General features: G+C 27.3%; 1 protein-coding gene across 2 annotated transcripts in view; it reads left to right on the plus strand.

The window, feature by feature from the left end:
* LOC136985681 (uncharacterized) overlaps positions 1 to 15,920 on the plus strand; it is a 73,354-nt gene that overhangs the window by 39,840 nt on the left and 17,594 nt on the right. For both annotated transcript variants that reach the window (XM_067283009.1, XM_067283010.1), the window contains 6 exons: positions 4,710 to 4,861; positions 9,137 to 9,293; positions 12,121 to 12,318; positions 12,401 to 12,472; positions 13,030 to 13,098; positions 15,159 to 15,322. In XM_067283009.1, the coding sequence (XP_067139110.1) occupies positions 4,710 to 4,861; positions 9,137 to 9,293; positions 12,121 to 12,318; positions 12,401 to 12,472; positions 13,030 to 13,098; positions 15,159 to 15,322 (812 nt within the window). The remainder of the gene's footprint in view (positions 1 to 4,709; positions 4,862 to 9,136; positions 9,294 to 12,120; positions 12,319 to 12,400; positions 12,473 to 13,029; positions 13,099 to 15,158; positions 15,323 to 15,920) is intronic.

Here is a 15,920-nt window from a genome sequence, read left to right on the forward strand (position 1 = left end):
AAATATCATAACAGATGGTACCATCAAATGTTGCTAGGAAAGTTCAGCAACTTGTTGCTGGATTTTTAAATTTTGAATCCAAATGTAAATTTAGTGTTCTAGTGATTGTTTAGTTGCCAAGTTATCAGTGAGTTGACAACTAAATCTTTAGTGTTCTATGACCATTTGAATTCCCTTTGTCATATTTTGAAAAACAAAACTTTTGTTGTCTGGGAAATAGAGCATGCTGTAATTTTTTAGTTTCTATGATTAAATAAATATATTTCATTTTGGGTTAATGTTACCTATGATAGCAAAACATGACGGCCCTTCTGGTCGCCATCTTGTTTGCACACGCATATGTGCAAACAAGATGGAGACCGTCGACATTAACCAATATGCAACTAGATTTAAACTTTTTTTTAAACTAAAACATTTTTAAAACGTGAATTTGCTACTTACTTTTTCCTGAGATTTTGGTTTCATTTTTTTTTTTCGGATTGAAGATGAAAAACAAAAAGTTCATCATTTTACCTTAAATCCATCGATAACTGGACGTAGTGATTTATGAAATTAGATACATCAGTGGTTCGAACAGAATTTTCCTGGACTGTATGTAAAAGTTTTAGCCTCTAATAACTACAACCTTGCGATTCACATCTCTTGCCTTTACGACTACAAGAAGTAATGTCTCCCTTTACAAATGTTGGCTCCTGCGATCCACACACACCTCACCTTTCATGTGTCAATCGCATTGTCTCATGGCGTCGGAAATCATGAGAAACACATCCTTGGTTATGACACGTTTAACACACTTTTAACACCCATTTAACACATGTTTACCGCATTTAACACACGTTTAGCACATTTAGCACATTTAACACACGTTTAATACCCATTTAACACATTTAGGACACGTTTACCATGGTAATTAACATTGGCTAAATTTTCCTACTCGTTAAATTAAAAAAAAAATAGATAAAATTGTACAAACTTTAAATAACCACAGACACCTTTAGAAGTCCTAACAATATGCATGATCCACCTACATCGTAACCAAAACCGATATTCACAATATTCCTCATATGTCCAGAATGTAAAATTTTGCTGAAAATTTGCATACAAATTCATCGGTACGATAAGCGTCATCTACATTGCATTTCTAAAAACTTATGCTGTCGAGATTACCAGAAGGGTCGCCATATTTCTTTACCATAAGTAACATTAACCCCATTTTGTCAACTAAAATCACTATTGCACTCAAAGCAGAAACAGCTCATGTCAGCACTGTGGAACTGCATCTTTAAGAAAAATAAAATCTTAAAATATCAATATTTTTATCCAAGCCTGCATTGATCAAAACAAATGAAATCAAAATGATTCTGTTAGGATTATATGCTGCATGCCCTCTGTGACAGCACCCCAACATTAGATAGTCATGAGCTGCAACTGGTTAAGCAGAAACAAATTGCCAAAATATCCAGCATAGTGCCATAAAATATGATACTTTAAAAATTTAAAAATACTATAAATACTAATTTATAAGATAAATGACATATACTATTTTTATGGTTTAAATAAAAACATTTGACACTTCTGTTTTTCATGCATATTTGTTTTTATGTACAGAATGGTTATAATTAAAGTTGCCCTGCTCAGACCTGTCTAGAGCCCATTCTTGTAGATGTATTTTGATGAAACTTGGTATATATGTTATATGAATCATGGGGAAAAGGAAAATGCAAAAAAAATTTAGTTTGAATTTTTACCACTAGGTGAAAAAAATGGCACACGAAGAACAAGAAAAACAAAATGGAAACACGCAAAAGATTTTTATTCACAACGTTTGTTCAATGTGCAATCCATATGCATCAATCACATGTTCAAAGTGTCTTACAGCATTGTAAGGCGTTTTGAACATGTGATTGATGCATATGGATTGCACATTGAACAAACGTTGTGAATAAAAATCTTTTGCGTGTTTCCATTTTGTTTTTCTTGTTCTTCGTGTGCCATTTTTTTCACCTAGTGGTAAAAATTCAAACTAAATTTTTTTTGCATTTTCCTTTTCCCCATGGTCCATATAACATATATACCAAGTTTCAAAATATTGTGAAGATTCGTGACGAGGTGTAATGGTTTCCGCGAACAGACTGACACAAAATAATAATCAAAACACATTACTTTTAACAAAGGTACAATTTTATTCTCGCCAGAAAGAACAGAAACAGGTTCTTAATGTATCCCAACTTTACAAAGAAAATCCTTTTACAGTCGTTCTGTCTTTAAGCTTAATGAAAGGGCGCGCTCAAAACGGAACCCGACAAATTATACGTGTGCAGATCTTAAAACTAAAATTTATTCTACTTATAACTAAGGGGAAGAACAAGGGTATACATGTAGAGATAGAAATAGACGAAGATTGAAATACTTTGGTGGGATACCGCTCTTGAGCCCTGTTTGATTTTTATAGGCTTCCCGTGTTCTTGGTGAATCTCTCACTCTCCCGTCGTATCCTTTTCTTTTCTTCTGCTGCTAACTTATACACCCCGGTTGAGATCGCTTCTTTTTCACACCTTCTCTCTCTGCAGTCCAATCCAAAAGTGATTTACTTTCTCCCTTCGAGACCCTCGGCGTCTTCTCTTCTATTGTTCTATTTGTTGTCTCTTTCTTCGAAATGATAATCCCACCCAAAGGGTAAAAAGGAGTGGTGGGGAAAGTTTTGGAGGGTAGATAAGACAAAAGAAACAAAGGAATTGCTAAAACTAACTTATATTACATATTAAAAAAATATAAAATACGCGAATAATATGGCCGACGGCCACAATATGTCTATGAGAATGGGCTCTAGACAGGTCTGAGTAGAACGACTTTAGTTATAACCATTCTGTATTAAAAGTTTTGCAGATAAATATTTGGCTTAAAAATTTATTAGTAGTGGTGACTTAGGGTATCTAATATGGATACTCTCACAGGAGGATGTGTGGCACACAACTAATAAAATTGTTTTGATTTTGTAAAATGGGTTTATTAATGCTGGTTTGATAAAACATTAATTCTAACAGTGTATAATAATTTACATAATTACAATGTAATAAAAATCAAGACATTTTTTTATGATTTTATTTTTCTTTGAGGGTGCTGCAATTTTGCAGTGTTTATCGCAAGCTGTTGCTGATTATTACATGTCTGAATTTTTATCAAATTTACTAGTAAAAATATCAAATTATTAGTAATTTAACCAATGCATTTTTTACCTAATTACTGCTAAACTGTTTACTGGTGGTGCATAGGTTGTGTATCTTTATTTAAATATCTGCCAGACAGAACAGTGATGTTCAAACATGGCAGGTAATGAAAAGTTGCCATTGTGGTTAATTGGAAAATCTTTAAAGTCTCATGTTTCTGCAATGTCAAAACACAAACACTACCAATACAATATGCAGCATCAATCTCAGAGCATTTTTCTAACTTTCTAACATTCTGAATATAAAAAGTTAAACACTTGAAACAGAAAAATGATTCTTTTTATTGACAATTGCTGTGCAAATTTGATGATTGTAAGAGTTTGAATTGAACCTGTCAAATGCAATATGAATGATTAACAAAGTTTTGAATGAAGTTCAACAAAGTACCATTGTCACCAAATCAACAAATTGGGTCACAATTTTATGATGCTTTGAATAAATTGGAATTTTTATCAAAATTCATCAACTATGTCAAAGAAGACTGACTAATCTCATTACAGCAATGAATGATGAAAAAATGTTGTTCAAAGATTTTGTCAATAATGACCTAGCTGTCTGCGGATACTTATCTGAAGACATCATTGCTGAAGTGAAGAATCAAGTGCAAGAAACAAGCAACATGTAGCATAGAACCTTAAACCACTCCAGTAAAAACTTTTTGCTGTTTGAATGTATTCAGAATGTTTGTAATGCTGTTTTTTTTTTTATACATTCCAATTTGGAATGTCAGATGAAAGAATATCTTAATTAGAGATCAAAAATTGTTTCTTCATAATTTACTTTCATTAAAGTTTTTACTAGAGTGGTTTAAGGTTCTATGCTCTATATTTCATATATTGTGACTCCAGTCCATTGAAGATTAAAATGTTGCAAGATACAAGCGATGAAGACAAGGAAGTAATATTGTAAATCTTATCAAGCCAAATATCTTGCTCTCCCTACATATAGAAAAACCAAAAAGCTTTCAAGCTTTTAACGAGATTTTTAGAAAATATATCATTTATAAAACAAGATGCTTTAGATGTGGTTGATTGCATTGAAAACATTGTTTAGCAAGGTGCAATGTCACATAACGGGTTTCTTGTCAACGATTGTTGACAAGAAACCCCTGTTATGTGACTTTTTTATTAATAATGTCAATTTTTTGTTAGTTTGTGTAATAGGTACTTAAGAATAAAAGAATTATTGATATAATGTTTTATGTCCAACTCTCTATATTGTTTATTTTTGTGATATTTACACTTTCATTAAAACAATGGTGGTCTTTGTAAATGTAAAATGTCTCTCTTCCTCTTCAATTATTGAATCTATTGTATTATTCTGGTTTGTTTTTATTTATATGTAAATTTATAGAAATTGCAATATAAAAGAATCTTTATAGAGACAATTATTCTAGGGTTTCTGAACAAATTTTATGCAGATTGAGAAGAAATAATTATTTTTGAAACTCTATTCTGATATGTAAATTTTTATATTTTTTAGGATTATCGTACTTGCATAAAAAAAGCCAATGAAGAAAGAGGTGGAACCATAATATCAGAAGAAATGATAAATTGTTTCCTTGGTTATTTTCCTCAGTTGCAAACTTTGAATCAGAATCTGTTGAATGATTTGAAAGATAGAATTGAACATTGGTGAGTTTGTTTAATTTTTGAAATTAAGTAATTTGCTTTTATAAATGAAATAAATTACAATATTAGTGAGTTTGTGCAATGATATTTTCCATTATTCTTGGAAGTTTGTAAATAGTATAACATTAAACATTATAGATGGCATTTATGGGAGAACTTATTATACTTATGTCAATAGTCTCATTTCAGAATGTAATATTATACGACAGTTGTAACTTCAAGAAGTAACATAACAAAATGAAATTGTTGATAGAAATATTCTAATGATCAAATCTGAACATTTTACAAACCTTGGAAATCTTGGATCTAAAACTTTCTATTATTTTAATTTCTAAATTCCTTTATAATACATTGGCAATAGCTAGATTATAATGATTGGCTATTTCTTCAAATAAGTTGACTATTTTATTATATAATATAAATCATTATCAGTCATATAATTTGATTTATGAAGCAAATTTTTTACATAAATTAACATTTAAAAAAAGCATTTAATTATTATCAGTCAGTTGTTGTTATTAGTTAAGGCAGTCTCAAAGTGTGTACATTAAGTGGAATCTACTATACTGTCATTTTCAGTTTTATTAATATTTTATTTAAAATAAATATTGTAATTTCTAGGTTTTTACAGATAAACTATGATATTAATGTTGCTCGTGATTTAAAAATATACAAAGATTTTCTTGTGTGCTTGGCAAATATATGAATCAGTAACAAGAGGTAATTAGCAATTCATAGAAAGAAAGAGACAATTTGAATTTATTGCAGATTTTTAATTAATCAGAATGTAGAAAATTACAAATTAGTATTAATTAAGAAGCCAAAAATGTCTGTGTTATTCATTAAGTCAGTACATATCACAAACAAATATCATGAAATCCAATAAATTTGTAAAGCCAAACAACCACTGGATTACATCAGGCTACTTTTCTGCAATTATATTTAATTAATTACTAAATAATTTGACACTAGAGGACAGCATTAGGCACCATCTCTTATTGAATTTTATAATTATAACTGAATTAATATTTAATAAGAGATGGTGCTTAATACCTCCCTCTAGTGACAAATTAGTTAGTAATTAATTAAATATAATTGCAGAAAAGTAGCCTGATGTAATCCTGTGGTTGTTTGGCTTTACATTATAAATCACTTTGACTCATCTGCTTTATAGGTTGTTGGCCAGAAAGGGCAGAAGATACACTTTGTTGAAGTGTCCAGTTTATTACAAATAACTATATGAAATAGTTGTTGGCACTGTTCTCATTGTGTTTCGTTGAAAATTTATGTTTCATTTATTAGAAACAGGATTTAAATGGTATTGGATTAATCATGATGACATTTTTCCATTCATTGTAGTTAATTGAAAGTTCTACTGTAATTCTAAAGATTACTTAAGTATAAATGGCCAAAATAAAGAAAGTGAAGCAAAAATTCTTCTTTTACTTATTTGTACTATATATGTTAGTGCACGGAAAGTTAATACTAGAAATTTCACATTACTTTAATCTGTTTACTTTAATTTTATTCGGGTTTGTTTTTAAGTAAACAGATTAGAGTACTGTGAAATTTCTAGCCTTCGTATGTCAGAAAAGAGTGGAGATTAACTTTCCGTGTACTAACATATATAGTACAAATAAGTAAAAGACTGATTTCATCTGACTCCATCGGTTTTAAGATAAGAATTTTTTTGAAGTAATTTTTATCTTTTACATTATTTTATTAATTGAAGCAAAAATTTATAAAATCTGTTAACAATAATTATAATTAATTAAATTGTTTATGAATTAAGTAAATATCTTACTTGTAATCAAATAAATTTTCCTAAAATTATCAAATGGATTGTTTTCTAATTTTAATTTTTAAATATATATTTAAGTTATTTTTGTGAATTATAAATAATTGAAGTGGAGCATTAATGAAGCTTCTTCTATGAGGCTTACAGAATTGTGTTTGTTCTCAAAATCCATTCAATAGATTTTGATTAAACTTTGCCATTTTCCATTAATTGCAATGTCGAATCCAAAAATGCAATAAAAGATGGGATCCATGACTTTGTTTTTGAGATATAAGGTTGTTTCATGAGTGCACATGACAAAGCAATATTACACAAATTCCGCAACTTTGTTCATGTGATGTTTCACAGTTGCTAGCACATCTTGTATGGGCTTAAAATTTAATGGATTGATTTTGTTAAAACTTTGCCATTTTCCATTAATTGCAATGAGGAATCCAGAAATGTAATGTGGGTCTGTTTAAATGTAAAAATTCCAGCAACAAATTGCTTAACTTTTCTGGTAACATTTAAAATTCTGTTGTGCTATCTGTTATGATATTTAAAAAAAACTGTTTACATTTTTAATTATTAGGATAAGATCAAAAAGCTTAATTTTGAGAGAAGGGATGGATTTTATAAAAAATTATAAATGCTAATAATGAGTAAAATTGTAATTAAGTTCAAGCCTACTTGATATACACACAAACTCTCTATCTCTTCACCCCATCAACCTTTAACCACTAAAATTTAATAGCGTCAATCCTCTAATAAACAAATTTTCCTATGAAATTTTAGAAGGCACTAGAGTTATTAAGCTTCAAAGAGGGTAAACAAAATTAGGCCACACACACACACATTAACGTACATACAGGAAAAAAACTCAACATTTTCGCATTTCTTGACATTTCAAGGTCCCCCAAGTCCAAAAATGTAAAAATCTTAGGGGATCATTTTTTGATCAATTGCCATACTTTCCCTCTGTTATTCATACCAGAGCCAGGAAAGTAAAAATAGGAGTCCATGACTTTGTTTTTGATATACAAAGTTATTACAGTGACAAATGTCCATGTTCTCTGATGTGTTAATGGAATTTAAGCTTAGGGGTCAAAAATAAAAATGGTATTAAGTGTGCCTAACAGAAAATAGTCATGGAAAACTATCAAAACAGAACAAAGCAAGTCATCAATTGCTTTGTTCTTGGATAGTGTCTCCCGTGGCCTGCAGATACGAGGATATCCTCTTTTGTTGTGGCAAGTGCAAAGTTTACCTGTCTGCATCTGTCTGATTCAAGAATTGCTTCTTCTGTGCCTAACAGGTGCTTGGATCACTTCTTTCCTTCCAGCTCTGCTTCAATTCTATCATGATGTGATAAAGTCACATGATGTCCTAGTAATAATTTGCTTCCTATGATAGGTCTCTTATGCAAAATTGTTATCATCTGGTTCTGGAAAGATAAATGCTTTCTAAATATTGCTAATTTATGGAATTAATGTTATAAAAATAAATTTATTAAATTGACTTAGTGAAGAAATTTCTTACAGTTTAACTAAGAGAGAATGAATTTCTAAATAAACATTCCATATTATAAATAAAAAATAAAATTATTGACTAGGGATGCTGTTCATCTTTGTTGTGTCATAATAGAATTGAGGTAGAATGTTGCATTTTTATAATTAAAAATTTTTTAATAAGTATTAGTACATGTAAATTATATTTTGCTCCATTTAACGAAGTGCTGACATGTGTTTGAATGTGTATATAAGGGTGTGTGTGTTTGTGAAAATGAGAGAGAAAGTGTATGTATGATCAGAAGAAAACGGTTGCTAATCACACAAGAAGACAATCCTTACACTTTTCAGCCATGTAGAATCTATTTTTGCACCTGCTGGGCATGGAAGAAGTGATCTTTATAATTGCCAGGAACAGACAGACACAATCCTTACATTTGCTCAGTGGTGATTGTTTTGTTCTTGTGTTTTATTTTTTGTCCTCATTTTCTGTTAGGCATGTGCAATTCTATTTTTTATTTTTTTATTTCTGCTCCTAAATTCCACTAGATATGCTTAGGAAACATGGACATTGTCACTTTAAACCGCTGTATCTCAAAAGCAAAGTCACGGGCTCCATTTTTTATTACATTTTTTGATTTATTATCACAGTTAATAAAAAAATGGCAAAGTTTTATCAAAATTGATCAATCAAATTTTGAGAATAAATACAATTCTGTAAGCCACATAGAAGAGGCTTTGCTAATAGTCTGCCTCGATAAAGAGAAAGATGTCATTGTGTTTTTTTAAAAATAAATTCAAAAATTATGGATAAAATTGTTATATTACAGATGAATTTCTGAATGATTTAAATGTAAATTTGTAGACATGCTTTTTATTTTAGTATTAATGTGATTTGAATTATATAGAAAATGCATAATTAATTTATTTTTTAAGAATTTATAAATTAAATTTAAGTACATTTTTATGCACTTATTTTGTTTTTGAAAATAGGGAGGAAACTGGAAAAATTGCTGATGTGATAGTAAAAATTGGACCATTTTTGAAATTATATTCTTCATATATACGAGACTTTGATTCATTAGAAGCTGCTTTTGATGATGCTCGCAGAAAATATCCTCTGTTTGATCAAATTACTAAAGAATTTGAAGTTAGTTATTAATTATGTAAAATATTTAAATTTGAATATATAAATACAGTATTAATTAAGTTATTGTTTAACCATAAAAAATGATAATGATAAAATTGTAAGTTTTTTTTTACCATTCAAAATAGCAATTTTGAATGGTGAAAAAACTGTTTTAATGAAATTTAAAAATCAAAGAAAAAACAATCAAAAATTCTAGTACTCTTATGCTTAAAATTATCTCAGGAATACTACAAAGATGTAGAATGTTGCTCCAAAGTAATATGTTGCAAACAACTATATTTCTGTGGAAGTGAGCAATAAAATATTATTTTTAATTATGAAATAAAAAATAATTTTTGAAATATGATATTTAGACATTGTATAATGTAATTTGAAGATAAATTATTTCTAGAGAAGATGGGGAGAAACTGAATCTCTGCAGTTAACTACATTATGTTTATGATCTCTTTTCTAGATCCAGATTGACTCAGTAGTTGGCTGTCATCAACTGAACCTAAATTTTCTAGCACTTTACTTCTATAAAACAACAATAATCTTATTAAAAGTCTCCTGGATCTTGCTACTATGATCTTTCTTTGATTTAATCTTCATTAAATTTTTCAGCAAATTCTTTTGTTTTAAACTATTGGGGTTATTTTTATATTTAATATTGTTATTTTGAATTATACTTTTATATATATATTTTATTTAACATGTTGGTAAGTGAAATAATATCACTTAAGAATGAAAATACAAAACTCTGTAATTTATTTATATCAGATTATCTATATAAATAATATAACTTTTATGTAAAGGCATATAAAGCTTATTGTTTAAAAATAAAATATACAGATTTTAAAAAATATCTAAACTCATTAGTGACCAAGTGGATAAAACCACTAAACTCCACACAGTGGGTTGACACGCTGTGTGGAGTTTCTGCCTCATCTTTACTTGTTTGACACTTTAATAAGAGCCAGTTTTTCATAGAAAATTCTTCTCAGATGTACCACTCCTTTGGCAGATTGTCCTTACATTGCCTTATTCTAAAACAAAAATGTCTGTCTACAAATGTTCCATTTTACATATTTTTTGTAAAGTAGAAAAACTGCTTTTATAGACTAGATATTATACTGTTATTAAATTTAATAAAAGGATTATGAATTGTAAATAAATTTAATTATAAATATTCAAAAAAGAATCATTTATGGAAATTATTACTTGATTCTCATCATTTCCAATGTGTTAGTTTTGCTGATTTGATTATCTAATAGTCACATTACATTGAAATATTAAGTTAAAAAATGGTTATGAATAGAATATATATTTCACAAAATATATATATTTTTATTCATAATTTCCATGAACAGTATTCAAATCTTAAACTTTAATATATTACTTACATGCCTAGCCAAAAGAGAAAGACTGAATCCTAAATATGGAATAACTTAAAACTAAACTTGCATTTAAAGAAGTAAGAATTCTAAATAACAGTTTTTCAAGTTTTCATAAGTCAAAATAACATTGTTTTTTTCAAAATGAATATCATTTTCTTTAAAATAAAACAGGATAACAAATCATGAGAGGAGCCAAGAAAACTTTGTGCTCTATATCCTGAATGATGAGTTCAGCTAAAATAGCCAATAATGGGAAGCCCATAGGCACTCCCTGTTTCTGAGGATAGTATTGGCAATTGAACTGAAAGTAGTTTATCAAACACATTTGATGTTCTATACTTGATATCGAGCATGACAAATAAATCATGGAATTGTCTAGGACAGTGATCTCCAAACATTTTTGATCATGTACCCCTAAGATGAAAATAATTATAAGTTGTATCCCCAATAATATAATGTGTGTGTGTGGTCAAAAATCAAATTATTTATTATTTATTTATTTTAAACAATACACATACATTTAAATTAAGTTACAAGTTTTTGGCATACCCCAAGTATCACTTTGTGTACCCCACTTTGGAGACCATTGGAACATGACAATGAACCTTTGTAGTTAGATATCTTTTTGCTCTGTTTCTGTATGGAATGTAGCATTTTATTCATTTGGGAGACCCTATATATTGCAATCAACAACCCCTGTAACTTCCCACTGTTGAGAGAAATTGCAGAGAAATTGATAGGTCTGCCAGACCTATCAATTTCTCTGCAAGACAGTAGTGACATAGAATAGATGTTAAGGGTGCTCTACCCTCTTTATCTCCCTTTAAATATCTTTTATTAGCTACAGTTTTATGTTCATACACTGGGAGACACCATGTTGTAGCTTTTCTAAGTTTAACTAGTTTTAATTTATAAAGTACTGAAACAGTAATCACATGTTGCACATTTAACTAAAGTTTTATTAGTATTTATTTATTGTTTTAGTAATAATTGTTGTATGTTACAATTTAAATCTAGTTCCAAAAAAAATTGAAATTCTACATTATAAATATTGCAACACTGTGTTTTTGGATTCTTTAAATTAATTTTTGGAATAAATATATATATATATATATATATCAAGTTCCAGAACAAATATTTTCATAATAAAATTGAAAATGCAAAAAATATTAATTTCCAATTCTTTTCTTGTTCAGAAACATCTTTAAAACCTGAATGATAAATGCATACTATAATTGATTTCACATCTTAAAATGATCTAGAAATCAACAGATAATTAGATTAATATGTTGAAAGGATAAATTTAATGGAAGTTTTTATAATCAACATGTTATTAATTTACCAATATAATTTTTATTATAATGAATACATTATAATAATCTTTATAATAAATAATTTATATTAACTTTTTCATGAAATCTAGTTTTTAATTTTTAGTGATTTATTTTCAGATGAGTTCACATTGTAAAAAGCTTGCATTAAAGCATTACATGCTTAAACCTATTCAAAGAATACCTCAGTATCGTCTGTTATTGCAAGAATATTTGCAGAATCTTACAGAAGATTCCCCAGATTATGCTGATACAGTGAATGCATTACAAATAGTCAGTGAGGTTGCCAATCATGCTAATGAAACCTTAAAATTAGGAGTATGTGTTAACTTTAAAAAATACTTAAAATTTGATATCAATTAGTAATAATTGAAATTTAATAATATATTTTGAATTCTAGGATAATTTTCAAAAATTGGTATCGATACAGAATAGTATATTAGGATCATATGAAATTGTTCGACCAGGAAGAGTAAGTTTTTTAATTAATAAATATCTATCTTTTTATATTTTGGGATTAGGTTCAGAAGTATTTTATAATTTTCCTTATATTTATTGTTTTTTAAATCATTTGCATATCAGTATATTACAGGAAATACAATTGTGAAATGTGATTAAATAATTATAATGTGTTCATACTATTCTAAATGCAGCTTAATTCGAACATGTTTATTGTTGGAAAAACAACAAATTTTTCAGGGAAAGAAAAAGAAATCATGGATTATTTTTGTAAAAACACAGGGAATTTACAATTAATATGTACTGTACTACACATTTTAATGTAAAGCATTAATATATATATGTCATACACTAAATGCAACAAAAAACAAAATTTGTTTTTGTTATGCAAATGCAACAAAGTTACCTATTTGTTGTAATCATTTCTGATGATTTTCTTTATATACAATTAATCATGCTAATCTTGAACAACTTTATAGAAAAATTAGTTAAAATTAGTGAAAGTACATGTGTATTGTAAAAATTATAATTTATAACATGAAAGTAAATATTAAATACAAATTTTTTTAGATATTCTTGAAGGAAGGCGAACTTATGAAACTCTCTCGAAAAGAAATGCAACCAAGATGGTTTATATTGGTAAGAACTAATTAAGATCTTATTTATTTAACTTGCTTATAATAAATTATTAGAAGTTATAGCTTTTTTAAAATACTAGATATCAATACTATTGTATAATATATTAACTTGTAATAATAAGCCTAATTACTGTTTAAATTATAGTATAGAAATTATGTGATTATACTTATAATTTAAAAAATATATTTATTTATAATAATCTGAATCCTGTAAAGAATGTTGTGTAACAAGTGCTTCATTATTAGAATAAAAGTAATAGATTTAGATTTAATAAGTTTTGTTATTCAAAAAAATCATTCCATCTTTTTGTAAAGTCTCTTATAAATATAACATTGTTATTACAAAAATAAAACAACAACATCGACAACATTTTCTATAATTTACATAAGTCATAATTATTAATCTTTGCACTAAAATTAGTCACTGTTCAACATACTATATTTGTATTCTTCAAATTTATATCAAATTATATAATATTCTAAAAAATAGTAAAATGTAAATTAATATTTTAAAAATATGTTTAGCTACAATTAAATTTTATTCCTTAACTCAGTATTTATGAATAATTTAACTATTGTTTGCATTCATTCCCATTTTCAGTAGTAATTTTAAACTTAATGATTAGTTTTAGCTTATTCTTTAGATCTTCAGATATGGGGAGAATGTGTCCAAAGGCCTAAGCTCTTCAATGTCATCAACAGAAAGACTAGGGTTCCTCTGTTTGTCTGCTGAGTTTATAGACAATAAAAATTGATATTTCTTAAATGTCAATTTATTACTGATCCAAAAAAACTTTCTACTTTTGTTCTGATTAAAAGAAAAATAAGAAGGAATCCTTTTCCAAATTAAAAAACAGTGTAATACAGGATATACATTTTACATCAAAAATCATTATATTGTATTTTATCTGAGAAGTGTATACTAGAGTTCTAGAAGATAGTCTAAAAGAGTATAGAAAAGGATTAATAAACGTGATACTTTAACAGTCTCTTACAGAAGAAACTCATGTATCCTTAATGAAAATAAAGTAGATGCTAAGTTGCTTTCATTACAATGTGAAATTACACTAAAAACATAAGAAGAATTTTATATGTTTTGAAAAAGTATTTTATTATTTAGAAAATAAGCTGATGTATTTAGCAATGTTTGGGTTATTGTATGAAGATATTAAACATGCTTAAAAACTACATACACTTTTGTTACTTGATGACTGGATATATTGACTATTTGCTTCCATCATGATATCAACAAATTTTGTTGTTTTTCTTTTGCTTTCTTAATAAAATAAATTTTGTTTTATTTACATATTTCTGCACAGATCTGCTCCCTTGTATTTTACAGAAATATTTCTCTCTGAAATGATAATGAAAATAATTTTCTTTTGGATCATTTTAAATTGTATGTACGTTTGCCACCACAAACATACATATAAACAAAATTTCCTTTTTATTTATAAAATTGACATCTTTATTACACCTTTAGATAAGGACCATAGCTAAAACTAATTGTTGAGTTCAGAAATTTTAATCAAAATTTTTATTTAAAAAAAAATAAGTGAAATTTTTTAATGAAAACTTTTACCCAAATTTTTATTACATATAAGGATCAATTATTCTTAGTGAAATTTTTATATAATCTTTTCCATGACATTAATATCAAATACAATTATTAAATTAAAATTGGTCTTCTCATTACTTGAAAATAGAGAAATTCAAAATGTTCAATCATTGAATAAAATCAAACTTTTAAACACATCAAAACTGTTTTTTTAAATAATTATTCATATGTTGCAAAGGTAAACATTTGATATATATGATTTTTCTGCAAATTGTCATAAGAGTTTCATACGAGATTAGAGTTAATACTTGTTAAAGAGTATGATAAATAATTTAAATCCAAAAACTCAGAATTGATATAACTGATATAACAATTATGTATGTATTTTTTCTTAATAATAATTAATTTTAACTTGTTTTATATTTGAATCAAGTTTTATTTTTTGATTTTTTTTAATTTTTTTGTTTATTCACATATATATTGTAATTTTTGTTTATTTTTAGTTCAATGATTCACTTTTTTATCTCATCTGCATGCAACAAGGCTTGTATAAAGTGAATTATGAATTGCCCTTAACAGGAATGAAAGTTAGCATTCCTCAGCATCAAGACTATAAAAATGAATTTAGCATTATAAGTGTTACAAGATCATTTACACTGGCTGCTAGGTCAGTAAATTTTAAATTTTATTTGACTTAAGCATGTCATAAATTTAAATTGGACATTAATTCTTTTTACCACTATGTCTTTACTTTTTAAGTCCTAGTTAAGTTACTGTCAATAAGTCCTATTAATAAACAAGGTCTAAATAGACAATTAAATTTGACAATTTGCAAAAGTATAATTTACTTTTTTGATAACATTAATATTAACAACAAATTGTTTAATTTTTCTAAAGTTTGAACATAAAATAATTCTTTCTTACCTGCTGGGTATCATTGTTATAAATGTTCATTAAAAAATTTTCCAGTATGGATTAAAGATGTATTTTTTTTTATTTCAAAATAAAGGATCTATTTTGTTGTAAAGTCTGTTAGTTCAATAAGAAACCAGATCATTTTAAGTGGAAAAAAAATTTATTATTATATCTTAAAATACAATACCCAGCTAATTATGAATTATATATGGAATAATCCATTGCCTGATTTAAAAGTTACTTATCAGTTACAGATTGTGTGAAACAGTTATTTTTTTATGTAATAGAAAGCAATAAATTTTTAATGTCTGAATTTAAGAATTTTCTTATTAGATATTAAAAATTCATTA

The sequence above is a fragment of the Centruroides vittatus genome, unplaced genomic scaffold, assembly GCF_030686945.1.
Source record: "Centruroides vittatus isolate TY-2023 unplaced genomic scaffold, ASM3068694v2 contig_975, whole genome shotgun sequence".
Lineage (NCBI taxonomy): Eukaryota > Metazoa > Arthropoda > Arachnida > Scorpiones > Buthidae > Centruroides > Centruroides vittatus.